The 14,480-nt window shown below is 42.3% G+C and overlaps 1 protein-coding gene across 1 annotated transcript; it reads left to right on the forward strand.

The window, feature by feature from the left end:
• Positions 1–3,475: 3,475 nt before the first annotated feature.
• Positions 3,476–14,155, forward strand: LOC139266867 (gap junction alpha-10 protein-like; the record flags this gene model as incomplete). Its single annotated transcript, XM_070884478.1, has 3 exons — positions 3,476–4,394; positions 12,653–13,207; positions 14,145–14,155. Coding segments are annotated over exons 1-3 (1,485 nt in total), but the record flags the coding sequence as incomplete, so codon positions are not given.
• Positions 14,156–14,480: the final 325 nt, after the last annotated feature.

Genomic DNA, 14,480 nt, shown 5'->3' on the forward strand with positions numbered 1-14,480 from the left:
TGCATTCCAGATCTTAACCACTTCCTGCGTAAAAAAGTTTTTTCTTACATTGCCTTTGGTTCTTTTGCCAATCACCTTAAATCTGTGTCCTCTGGTTCTCAACCCTTCTGCTAATGGGAACAGTTTCTCTCTATCTACTCTGTCCAGACCCTCATGATTTTGAACACCTCTATCAAATCTCCTCTCAATCTTCTCTGCTCCAAGGAGAACAACCCCAGCTTCTCCAGTCTAACAACATAATTGAAGTCCTGGAAACATTCTCAGAAATCTTTTCTGCACCTTCTCTAAGGTCTTCACATCCTTCCTAAAGTGTGGTGCCCAGAATTGGACACAATACTCCAGTTGGAGCCTAACCAGTGTTTTATACAGGTTCATCATAATATCCACACTCTCTATTTATGAAGCCCAAGATCCTGTAAGCCTTTTTAACTGCTTTCTCAACCTGCCCTACCACCTTCGATTTATGCACACATACCCCTCGGTCTCTCTATTCATGCACCCTCTTGTGAATTGTACCATTTAGTTTATATGTCCTCTCCTCATTCTTTCTACCAAAATACATTATTTCACACTTTTCTGCGTTAAATTTCATCTGTCACGTGTCCACCCATTTCATCAGCCTATGTCTTCCTGAAGTCGATCACTATCCTCATCACTCTTCACTATACTTCCAAGTTTTTTCATCTGCAACTTTTGAAATTGTGCCTTGTATACCCACGTCCAAGTCATTAATATATATCAAGAAAAGCAGTGGTCCTAGAACCGACCCTTGGGAAACATCACTTCCTCCATTCCAAAAAACAACCATTCATCACTACTCTCTGTTTCCTGTCACTTAGCCAATTTCATATCCAGGCTGCCACGGTCCCTTTTATTCCATGGACTTCAATTTTGCTGGCAAGCCTATTATGTGGCACTTTGTCAAACGTGTTTTGGAGATCCATGTACACTATGTCAACTGCATTACCCTCATCAACTCTCTCTGTAACCTCATCAAAAGCTTGATCAAGTTGGTTAAACATGATTTGCCTTTAACAAATCAGTGCTGGCTTTCCTTAATTAATCCACCCCTATCCAAGAGACTGTTAATTTTCTAAAAGTTTCCCCACTACCGAGATTAAACTGACTGGCTTGTAGTTGCTGGATTTATTACACCGTTTTTTGAATAATGTTGTAACATTTGCAATTCTCCAGTCCTTTGGCACCACCCCCGTACCTATGGAGGATTGGAATATTATGGCCAGTACCTTCACGATTTCTGCTCTCAATTTCATCAGCATCCTATCTGCTCCTGGTGATTGTACTTAAAGTAGATAAATCAGCCTTTCTAATACCTCTTCTTTATCAATTATTATCCTATCAAGTGTCTCCACTACCTCCTCCATATGTCTATGGCAGCATCCTCTTCCTTGGTGAAGACAGATGCAAAGTACTCATTTAGTACATCAGCCATACCTTCTGCCTCCATGCGTGGGTTTCTTTTTTGGTTCCTAATTGGTCCCACCCCTCCTCTTACTACCCGTTTACTAGTTATATGCTTGCAGAAGACTTTTGGATTACCTTTTATGTTGGCTGTCAATCTATTCTCATACCCTCTCTTTGCCCCTCTTATTTTCTTTTTCACTTCTCCTCTGACCTTTCTACATATATAGTCTGATTCTATATTTGCAACCTGACCTCTGTCATACGTGCTCTTTTTCTGCTTCATCATATTCTCTATCTGGTTCGTCATCCAGGGAGACTTTAGTTCCTCTACCTTTCCACTTCATGGTAATGTAACTCAACTGCACCTGAACTATTTCCTCTTTAAAGGCAGCCTATTATTCCACTATAGTTGTGCCTGACAATCTTTAATTCCAGTTTACCTGGGCCAGATCCGTTCTCATCCCACTGAAATTGGCCTTCCCCCAGTTAAACATTTTTACTCTAAATTGCTCTCTGTCCCTTTCCATAGTTAATCTAAACCTTATGATACTATGATCACTGTTCCCTAAATGTTCACCTACTGATACTTGTTCCACTTGACCTACCTCATTCCTCAGAACCAGATCCAGCAATGCCTCCTTCCTCGCTGGAATCATACTGATCTAGAAAGTTCTCTTGAACACACTTCAGAAATTCTTCCCCTCCTCTGCCCTTAACACTATTACGATCCCAGTCTATATTGGGATAGTTGAAGTCCCCCATTATTACTATATAGTTTTTGCACCTCTCTGTAATTTATCTGCAAATTTGCTCCTCCATATCTTTCCCACTATTTCGTGGTCTATAGAATGTACCTAGTCATGTAATGGCACCTCTATTATTTCTTAACACTAGCCATATAGATTCTGTCTTGACCTCTGCATGGTACCCTCCCTTTCCAGCACTGTAAAATTCTCCTTAACCAATACTGCCACACCAACTCCTATCTTTCCTTCCCTATCTTTCCTGAACACCTTATAACCAGAAATATTTAATACTCATTCCTGCCCTTGTTTGAGTCAGGTCTGTTATTGCCACAATATCATATTCCTATGTGGTTATTTGTGCCTGCAGCTCACTTACCTTGTATACTACACTTCGTGCGTTCACATACATACACTGTAATCCCATTTTGGACCATCCTGTATTTGCTCTTAGTTGGACCCCGCCTAATTCCTTATTATTTCTTACTTTAGTGCTCTCTGCCTCTCCCAATCCTTTAAGCACTTTATTTCCCCTTTCTAATGTTACATCCTGGTGCCCATCCACCTGCCAAATTAGTTTAAACCCTGCTCAACAGCACTCGCAAACCTCCCCGCGAGGATATTGGTTCCATCCCTGTTGAGGCATAACCCGTCCGGCCTATACAGATCCCACCTCCACCAGAACCAGTCCTGGTGCCCTAGGAATCTGAAACCCTCCCTACTGTACCATCTCTCCAGCCATGCATTCATCTGCTCTATCCTCCTGTTTCTGTACTCACTTGCGCATGGCACCAGGAGTAATTCAGAGATTATTACTTTTGAGGTCCTGATTTTTAATCTCATTCCTAGCTCCCTAAAATCTGCCTGCAGGACCTCATCCCTCTGTCGTTAGTACCGATATGGACCACGACCTCTGGCTGTTCACCCTTCCCCCTCAGAATGTTCTGCAGTTGTTGTGAACTAGAATGCCCTGCCTAAAAAAAATGGAGGAAGCAGATTCACTAGTAACTTTCAAAAGAGAATTGGATAAATACTTGAAGGGAAAATATTTACAGGGCTACGGGGAAAGAGCAGGGGTCACACGCCTTGTGCGGCAGTATAGGCAACTAATGATGATAAGCAACCTATTTTAGTACGAGCGACAGCCCAAAGGATCGATAGGCAAATAAACGCGGAGGGGGAGTAATAACAGACAAAGAGAACGAAATTGAGCACTGTGAGGTTAGAAAAGTGGATAGATACTGTTCAGTGATGACAAAGTTGACGTATTCATTGTTTTCAGGCTGAGAAGAAATTAGGTTGTGAAGATGGGTGATTGGAATTTGCTAGGAAGCATTTTGGAAGAGATGCACGTTCACTCAACCATCGTGGGGAAGATCTGGTTGACAATCCTGTCTATTTTCAGGATGCTGGTTCTTGGGGTGGCTGCTGAAGATGTTTGGGATGATGAACAAGCTGAATTCATCTGCAACACCGAGCAACCAGGCTGCAGGAACGTCTGCTACGACATGGCGTTCCCCATTTCTCTCATTCGGTACTGGGTCTTACAGGTCATCTTCGTATCTTCGCCGTCCCTGGTTTACATGGGCCACGCACTCTACCGGCTGAGAGCACTCGAGAAAGAAAGGCAGTGGAAGAAAGCTCACATCCGAGCCGAACTGGAAGACATTGAGCCGATGATGGAAGAACACAAAAGATTGGAAAAAGAACTGAGAAAGTTGGAGGAGCAGCGCAAAGTAAACAGGGCACCTCTCCGCGGTTCGCTGTTATGCACGTACGTCCTCCAGATCCTGACTAGATCGGTGATGGAAATTGGTTTCATGGTGGGTCAATATGTCCTGTACGGGTTTCGGCTTGATCCTCTTTACAAGTGTGTGCGATCGCCCTGCCCCAATACTGTGGATTGTTTCGTTTCCAGGCCCACCGAGAAGAGTATTTTCATCGTCTTCATGCTCGGCATAGCTGCCTTCTCCTTGTTTCTGAATATACTTGAAATTATTCACTTAGGGATCAGAAAAATTAAACAGGGGCTCTACCTGGAGTCAGAGCTGAGCATCTGCAAATCGAAGAGCTCAGTTGTACAGCAAGTTTGCATTATGACCAATTCCTCACCTCACAAACCTGTCCCGATGGCCCTTAGTGGCTATAAACTTTTATCAGAACAACAGGGAGATCCTGGAAACCTTCCTAACTTCCTGGCACCGACCACACTTAGAATGATTAAAGGTGAGGCCTATATTATTTATACTCCTTATTTGTTTATTTCTGCTGCATGTTTTTCTTATTAGTTCCTGGGATGTGGGCATCACTGGCAAGGCCAGCATTTATTGCCCATCCCTAATTGCCCTTGAGAAGGTGGTGGTGAGCCGCCTTCTTGAACCGCTGCAGTTCGTGTGGTAAAGGTACTCCCACAGTGCGGTTAGGGAGGGAGTTCCAGGATTTTGACCCAGCGATATACTTCCAAGTCAGCATGGTCCATAACTTTGTGGGGAAATTTGAGGGGTGGTGTTCCCATGCGCATGCTGCCCTTCTCCTTCTGGGCGGTAAAGATTGCGGGTTTGGGAGGTGCTGTCGAGTTGGCGAGTTGCGGCAGTGCATCTTGTAGATGCTACACACTGTAGTGGTGGAAAGACTGGACGTTTAAAGTGGTGGATGAGGTGTCAAACAAGTGGACTGCTTTGTCCTGGATGGTATCGCGCTACTCGAGTGTTGTTGGAGGTACACTCATCAAGGCAAATGGAGAGTATTCCACCACACTCCTGACTTGTGCTTTGTAAATGGTGGAAAGGCTTTGGGGAGTCAGAAGGTGAGTCATTTACCACAGAATGCCCAGCCTCTGCCCTCCTGTTGTAGCCACAGTATTTATGTGGCTGGTTCAGTTAAGTTTCTGGTCAATTCTAATCCCCAGGATGTTGGTGATGGGGGATTCGGAGATGGTGCTGCCATTGAATATCAAGGGGTGGTAGTTGGACTTACTCTTGTTGAAGATGGTAAATGCCTGGCATTTGTGTGGCGCAAATGTTATTTGCCATTTTTCAGCCCAAGCTTGGATTCTAAATTCTAAAAGGACAAAGAGTGTTAAAAAACAAGCCTGAAGGCTTTGTGTCTTAATGCAAGGAGTATCCGCAATAAGGTGGATGAATTAACTGTGCAAATAGATGTTAACAAATATGATGTGATTGGGATTACGGAGACGTGGCTCCAGGATGATCAGGGCTAGGAACTCAACATCCAGGGGTATTCAACATTCAGGAAGGATAGAATAAAAGGAAAAGGAGGTGGGGTAGCATTGCTGGTTAAAGAGGAGATTAATGCAATAGTTAGGAAAGACATTAGCTTGGATGATGTGGAATCTATATGGGTAGAGCTGCAGAACACCAAAGGGCAAAAAACGTTAGTGGGAGTTGTGTACAGACCTCCAAACAGTAGTAGTGATGTTGGGGAGAGCATCAAACAGGAAATTAGGGGTGCATGCAATAAAGGTGCAGCAGTTATAATGGGTGACTTTAATATGCAACTAGATTGGGCTAGCCAAACTGGAAGCAATACGGTGGAGGAGGATTTCCTGGAGTGCATAAGGGATGGTTTTCTAGACCAATATGGCGAGGAACCAACTAGGGGGGAGGCCATCTTAGACTGGGTGTTGTGTAATGAGAGAGGATTAATTAACAATCTCATTATGCGAGGCCCCTTGGGGAAGAGTGACGATAATATGGTGGAATTCTGCATTAGGATGGAGAATGAAAGAGTTAATTCAGAGACCATGGTCCAGAACTTAAAGAAGGGTAACTTTGAAGGTATGAGGCGTGAATTGGCTAGGATAGATTGGCGAATGATACTAAAGGGGTTGACTGTGGATGGGCAATGGCAGACATTTAGAGACCGCATGGACGAATTACAACAATTGTACATCCCTCTCTGGCGTAAAAATAAAAAAGGGAAGGTGGCTCAACCGTGGCTATCTAGAGAAATCAGGGATAGTATTAAAGCCAAGGAAGTGGCAAAAAAATTGGCCAGAAATAGCAGCGAATCCGGGGACTGGGAGAAATTTAGAACTCAGCAGAGGAGGACAAAGGGTTTGATTAGGGCAGGGAAAATGGAGTACGAGAAGAAGCTTGCAGGGAACATTAAGATGGATTGCAAAAGTTTCTATAGGTATGTAAAGAGAAAAAGGTTAGTAAAGACAAACGTAGGTCCCCTGCAGTCAGAATCAGGGGAAGTCATAAAGGGGATCAAAGAAATGGCAGACATATTGAACAAGTACTTTGGTTCGGTATTCACGAAGGAGGACAACCTTCCGGATATAAAAGGGGTCAGAGGGTCTAGTAAGGAGGAGGAACTGAGGGAAATCCTTATTAGTTGGGAAATTGTGTTGGGGAAATTGATGGGATTGAAGGCCGATAAATCCCCAGGGCCTGATGGACTGCATCCCAGAGTACTTAAGGAGGTGGCCTTGGAAATAGCGGATGCACTGACAGTCATTTTCCAACATTCCATTGACTCTGGATCAGTTCCTATGGAGTGGAGGGTAGCCAATGTAACCCCACTTTTTAAAAAAAGGAGGGAGAGAGAAAACAGGGAATTATAGACTGGTCAGCCTGACCTCAGTAGTGGGTAAAATGATGGAATCAATTATTAAGGATGTCATAGCAGCGCATTTGGAAAATGGTGACATGATAGGTCCAAGTCAGCATGGATTTGTGAAAGGGAAATCATGCTTGACAAATCTTCTGGAATTTTTTGAGGATGTTTCCAGTAAAGTGGACAAGGGAGAACCAGTTGATGTGGTATATTTGGACTTTCAGAAGGCTTTCGACAAGGTCCCACACAAGAGATTAATGTGCAAAGTCAAAGCACATGGGATTGGGGGTAGTGTGCTGACGTGGATTGAGAACTGGTTGGCAGACAGGAAGCAAAGAGTAGGAGTAAATGGGGACTTTTCAGAATGGCAGGCAGTGACTAGTGGGGTACTGCAAGGTTCTGTGCTGGGGCCCCAGCTGTTTACATTGTACATTAATGATTTAGACGAGGGGATTAAATGTAGTATCTCCAAATTTGCGGATGACACTAAGTTGGGTGGCAGTGTGAGCTGCGAGGAGGATGCTATGAGGCTGCAGAGTGACTTGGATAGGTTAGGTGAGTGGGCAAATGCATGGCAGATGAAGTATAATGTGGATAAATGTGAGGTTATCCACTTTGGTGGTAAAAACAGAGAGACAGACTATTATCTGAATGGTGACAGATTAGGAAAAGGGGAGGTGCAACGAGATCTGGGTGTCATGGTACATCAGTCATTGAAGGTTGGCATGCAGGTACAGCAGGCGGTTAAGAAAGCAAATGGCATGTTGGCCTTCATAGCGAGGGGATTTGAGTACAGGCGCAGGGAGGTGTTGCTACAGTTGTACAGGGCCTTGGTGAGGCCACACCTGGAGTATTATGTACAGTTTTGGTCTCCTAACTTGAGGAAGGACATTCTTGCTATTGAGGGAGTGCAGCGAAGATTTACCAGACTGATTCCCGGGATGGTGGGACTGACCTATCAAGAAAGACTGGATCAACTGGGCTTGTACTCACTGGAGTTCAGAAGAATGAGAGGGGACCTCATAGAAACATTTAAAATTCTGACGGGTTTAGACAGGTTAGATGCCGGAAGAATGTTGCCAATGTTGGGGAAGTCCAGAACCAGGGGTCACAGTCTAAGGATAAGGGGTAAGCCATTTAGGACCGAGATGAGGAGAAACTTCTTCACCCAGAGAGTGGTGAACCTGTGGAATTCTCTACCACAGAAAGTAGTTGAGGCCAATTCACTAAATATATTCAAAAGGGAGTTAGATGAAGTCCTTACTACTCGGGGGATCAAGGGGTATGGCGAGAAAGCAGGAAGGGGGTACTGAAGTTTCATGTTCAGCCATGAATTCATTGAATGGCGGTGCAGGCTAAAAGGGCTGAATGGCCTACTCCTGCACCTATTTTCTATGTTTCTATGTTTGTCCAGTTCTTGCTGCATGCGAACATAGACTGGTTTATTGGCCTTGAAATCCCGGCCTTGCCGAGTCCGTACGGAATATGTACGGACCGGGCGAGGCCTTACAAAGGCCGGTTATTGGTGTGCAATGCGCATGCGCCGAAAACCAGCTTTTCCGATCTGTCAAGATATCTCTTGACAGATTTTTCACATCCCTGCAGGAAGGACATTCGTGCAGGCAAAATTGGGCCATTTGCCCATCTCTTGCCAAGCGAATGTCCTGGTAAAAGCAGGCACATAGCCTACGTTTACCAGCGTAAGAGTTGTAAAACATATAAAAATAACATTTAAACACATCTTTATGTTAAAAACCCTTTCCATTAAGGTAAGTTTATTTTAAACCCTATTAAAACACAATGGCCTAGAAATCCCGGCCTCCCTGGGTTTGTACGGAGTGTTTACGGACCCGGGAAGGCATTGCAAAAGCCGGTTTTCAGCGCACAATGCGCATGTACTGAAAACCGGCTTTTCCGATCTGTCAACCTGGAGCTTGACAGATCTTCTGTATCTCGGGAGCGAGGACATTTGCATGGGCAAGATTGGGGTATTTACCCATATCTTGTCCAGCAAATGTCCTGAAAACTCTTGCGCCTGATAAAAGCTGGTGGATAGTTTACTTTTACAGACATAAGAGTTATAAAACATACAAAAACATAATTAAATTAAATAAAAAAAACATTTTATTGTTTAAAAACCCTGCCCACTGTGGTAAATTGATTTTAAACTATAATTAAAAAAACTTTTTTTTAAATCGGAATTTTTTTTTCTAAGACATTTATTAACTTTAATTTCAATTAATTTTAATTATGTGAGGTGTCTTTTTTATTTTTTATTATGGTGTTTAGTGTATGTTTTTTTTCTCATTAATAGCAATGAGAACATAGATACGGAGTTCTCATTGCTATTAATGAAAAAGCTGTGGAATACAGTACCTGATTGGCTGCGCACTCACATGTGACTGCACCTTCTGCGTGGGAACCTGGAGGACGGGAGCATGCTTCGCAGTGCGGGAAGAGAAGGCCTCGCCAATGAAATCCCATGCTCCTCCGGGATCACCAGGTAAACTCGTAAAAATTCTCTGGTTGGAGGCGTTCATCCGAAAGAAGCCTCCGATGGAATTTCAGGGCCATTTAAAAAAAAGAATCCCCCAAATATTTTTTTGTCCAAAACATTCAATTAACTTTAATTTCAATTAATTTTAAATATGTGAGGTGTTTTTTTTATTTTTTATATTTTATTTTTTGGGTGTTTTAGAGGCTATTCTCATTGCTAGTAATAGGAACTCGGAGATACAAAGTTCCCATTATTATCAATGAGAATACTGTACCGTGATTGGTTATCCAGGCCCACGTGACTCCAGCTTTCACTTGCGTATCTAGAAGACGTGGACGTGCTGCGGAGTGCGGGAAGAAAAGGCCTCCGACCGGAATCCAAGGCGCCTCCAGGATCACCAGGTACTTTCGTAGAGAAATTTCGGGTTGAAGGTGTTCGTCCGAAGGAAGCCTGCGACCGGAATTTCAGGGCCATTATCTGAGGAGTTGGGAATGGCACTGAACACTGTGCAATCATCAGAGAACATCCCCACTTCTATTAAGATCAAAAGAATGGATTTATTTTATACTTGAACTATTAGTTTAAAAAAACAAATTAAGTGACACAGTGGGAGTCAAATATGAGCAGTCAGTTAGTTCAGTCTAGATTTCAAGTATGCAGTCAGATATTTGAGTCTCCACATAATTCAGCTGGTGAAGCAGTGAGCCAAACAGACCACTGTAAGCTTTAAGTAAATTGTGTAGATTTTATTTTTACCATGTCTTTTAGACTCGTCAAAGCATTTTAATTACTGCTTTTTTAAAAATGACTGTAATCTTTAAGATTTAAATGTTGTTTTTGTGCCGATTGAACTGATCTCAGCCAGGGCAGGAGTAGTCATGTTATAATTGGCCTCCGTATTCATAAGTTAGAGCAGTGTTGCTCAATAGAAATCACTGACTAGCCACAGGTCTAACACTATTTTAACCACATACACTAATTTTAGTAGAAAACATCTTATACACAATACAGGTAAATGTACTTCACGTATATATTTAATTAACAAACATCTACCAACATTCAGTGCAAAACTTTGCAATTCTTCTCTTTCACCACAGTTTGGTACTCTGGCATAAATTGATCAGGTGACTGTCTATTACTCATGTTTTATATACTAATGAAATTGCAATTTTCCACATCTGGATTCCGAATTAACAACATGTGGCCAGTGACTGACGTATCGGGCAACACTAGGTTGGAAAAGGGAAAGTTGATTCCTATACAGAAATTCCTGCTTAAAGTGCGCATGTTTAGATGCAGAGTGCAGACAGGGCTCAGCTGTGATGCCCCCATGTTTGAACAGCCTGCCGGCATTCATGGGCTAGGTTCGCACATGAAGAATGTCCACTCCAGCAAACAGTCAGCATGTTCAGGAGAGGAAGTGGGAGGTGTGAAAATTGGCAGGAAAAGATGCAGGAATGGGAAAAATAGAGCATGGGGAATCTGGTACCAATGGCCAGTACTGCACTTACACTGCATACTGTGGTGAGCAAATTTTAGCGCCAACATATTAGAGCTGAATTCATGGCCCCCACGGGTGTGTGCGAAAGGCTCCGCAAGTTCCAGGTTTAGGCATGCACTGCACATGCGCTTAAACCCAAAACTTGCGATCTGTCAGAATCCTCTTGACAGATCGTACGAATCTAACAGAAGTGAACATTCGCTGGCGGAGAGTTGGGCTATTTGTCCAACTTCTGTCCAATGAATGCCCATGAAATTCTTATGACTGATAAAAGCAAGTGCAAGGTCTGCTTTTATCATTGCAAGACTTTTAAAGGACAGAAAAATACATTATTTTCAATAATTTAAACATTTAAAAACCCGTAAAATAAGGTTTTATTTTTAGACCCTTTAAAATATATATATTTATTTTTCAAAAAAATTAAATTTTGTTTTAAATAATTAATTATATTCCATTTTGATTCATTTTAAATATGTGAAGTTTTTTAAATTTTATTTTAAGTGTTTGTGTATTTTGAGGGGTATTCCCATTCATATTTATGGTGATTCCGTACATACGGAACTCACCACAAGTATGAATGGTAATACCCATACTTTGATTGGTTGGGCTGGCCCACGTGATCCCAGAGACGTGTGCGAAGCGCCTACCTCCCTTAGATGCATGGGCCTCTATGCAGGTCTATGCCTAGAGGTCCAGGACCGCAAGTCTCCGAACCTCCTGGACCACCAGGTAAGTTCATAGATTTTTTTCAGGTTGGTGGCATCCGCCCATGGGAAGCCTCCGACCACAATTTCTGCACCATTATGATGTATTTTTTCACCAATGCTGGATGCCTAGTTGATAGAGAATTCAAACAGGCTGCATTTAGACAGGTTGAGAAAACACAGACTCCCATGTCTACGTGCGACTGGGCACATTGCATTAAGTCATCAATCAACTTGACATTTTAGGACCTTTGGGTAGCGAGCCAATTAAAGGTTAAAAGACTATCAAATGAGCCAATAAGGTCAAAGAAGGCGAGTTTTTTTCTGTAAATTGAACCAGGTATAAGTACAGCCATTTTGACCATGTGGTCTCAGAAGGACAAAGGCCTGGCTTAAAGCCAGAAGCTTGTTGCTGCTGCCAGAATAAAGTTACATTAAAACTACAACCGGAGTTCGTATTTCATTGGAAATTAAGAGATCTAACACTAGTGTAAAAATATTCATTTTTGAGATCCTAATAATGATCACATTCTAATATGCACTATGATAAATACAAGTTATTTATCGTTTCCTAATACAATCATTTATTTTTCAATATAATCTCCAGCTTAATTGAATATCTACTTCCGTAACTTTTTTTCCAATTAAATGATGAATCAACTTCATTTATTGGTCCTCTCTTACAGAAATTGTATTATAACCACCTTATAACCAAGCTTATAAAACCTTGTTACCAATACACTGGAGCCTGGACTGACTTAAGCAATTTAAACAAAGCAGCAAATGTGACTTTTTAGTTTGGAAAATCATTGAATGAACTGATAATTTGAAGTGGTTTAATTTGAACTAAGAGATGTTGACATTATTGTAAAGAAAAAAATGATTGAGGTCTTGTCATCTACATACTTACAGCCATCAATCTTTTCAGTATTTCTACAGCATCAAATAAAATTGGAGGAATCTGTTCATTTGCAGCATTAGTGCTTTTGTCTATAGATTTGCATGAACTTTGACCAAATAAATTGCAATGGGTAAACAGATCAACCGACATGTAAGCAGTATAGAGTTGTTACATTGCACCATGCCATTATAAAATTTTTGTACCTTTTAAATAGAGAATATTTTTAATCCATTGCATGTAAGTAAATATTTTTTAACTGAACTCAGATAAATGTCTAACATTTTCATTTATTATTTTAAGAGCCAACTGATCAGACTGGAAAAGACTACTTAATGGATCAATCACAACAAGACCAGGAGCAAAACAGTGGACAGCATCATGATGAGCACATTGGCGAGAACTCAAATCAAATGAGCCACACCCATCACACATTACAAAATCAAGATCACTCACCCAGTAGTGATAATGCCTCTACAACGTCCCATCAGAATGGCATTGGTTCAAAAAACAGCCATAATATTAATAACGCATTGGAACAAGCTAAGCCAACAACATACCCTTCAAGTCAAATGGAAATCCCAGCCCCCACCCATAATGCTCTCTGCAAACAGAGCCGTTGCAAAGACGATCCAGAAGATTGTGCTGATTCACAAGATGGCAGACAGCTTCCCACCGAGAGGAAGATCAGCTGCACTGGGCTTAAATCAAAGAAGATTTCTGAAAGCTCATTGGTCAGCCGACCTGAAAGTCCAGATTCCATAAAAACCTCTAGTTCTGAGTCAGAACATAAGGAAGAGAGTCCACCTGTTACCCCTCCTCCTTCAGGACGCAGAATGTCAATGGCAAGTATAATTTGTAAATTAACTTCTAGTGACCACCTCACATAGGCTTTGAAATGATGCTGTTCGAATATATTAGGGTACAAATACTGAATGGACTGAATTTTCAGGGCACCCGCCTTGCAGAAGCAGAGCAGTAGCTCCCTGAAAATGCTGGACAGTGACCTACCTCCCTTACCTGCAACAAAATCCCAGGGCCCCTGAGTCAGGGGATAGGACCATTTAAGATGCTAACCAGGGTCCTCTGACATACATAGGCCCCTGATGGTCATTTTTGGACTGAACTGGTCTGAGCAGCCGGCTCGGCTAAAGAGGATCACAAAATTTATGTGGGGCCAAGAGGTAACGCTGTTATGAAATCTGGGGAAATTCCTCTCCAATTTATGAAGGTGATCAAGCAAGCTCTAGGAGATCATGGTGACTGGTGACACTGGCCCATTGATCCTCCTAAGTTCTCTATGTATAGGTGTATATCACTCGTAGGAACCTGTTGAGCTCCTTTTTGAATGCTTCCCGGGAATGCACGTGCAGGCAACATTCAGAGTTTGACGATGCTCTGCAAAACAAAATACAGGTACTGGCATAAGAGCTTAAGATATAGGAGCAGGATTAGGCCATAAATAAGAACATAAGAACATAAAAAATAGGAGCAGGAGTAGACCATTTGGCCTCTCGAGCCTGCTCCATCAGTCAATAAGATCATGGCTGATCAGATCATGGACTCAGCTCCACTCCCTTGCCCGCTCCCCATAACCCTTTACTCCCTTATCGCTCAAAAATCTGTCTATCTCCGCCTTAAATATATTCAGTGACCCAGCCTCCACAGCTCTCTGGGGCAGAGAATTCCATAGCCTTACAACCCTCTTAGAGAAGAAATTTCTCTTCATCTCAATTTTAAATGGGCGGCCCCTTATTCTAAGACTACGTCCCCTAGTTTTAGTTTCCTCTATGAGTGGAAATATCCTCTCTGCATCCACCTTGTCGAGCCCCCTCATTATTTTCTATGTTTCGATAAGATCACCTCTCATTCTTCTGAGCTCCAAAGAGTATAGGCCCAACCTACTCAACCTATCTTCATAAGTCAACCCCCTCATCTCCAGAATCAACCTAGTGAACCTTCTCTGAACAGCCTCCAATGCAAGTATGTCCTTCCTTAAATACGGCCCCTCGAGATTGCTCCTCCATTCAATAAGATCTTCGGCCTCAACTCTAACATAGTTCTATGCTTTTGTAACAGATAGTTAATCAGGAGTGTAAATCTCTCAAACAGCTAGGCACATGTTGCTGAT

This window comes from Pristiophorus japonicus, chromosome 7, assembly GCF_044704955.1.
Source record: "Pristiophorus japonicus isolate sPriJap1 chromosome 7, sPriJap1.hap1, whole genome shotgun sequence".
NCBI classification, from domain to species: Eukaryota; Metazoa; Chordata; class Chondrichthyes; family Pristiophoridae; genus Pristiophorus; species Pristiophorus japonicus.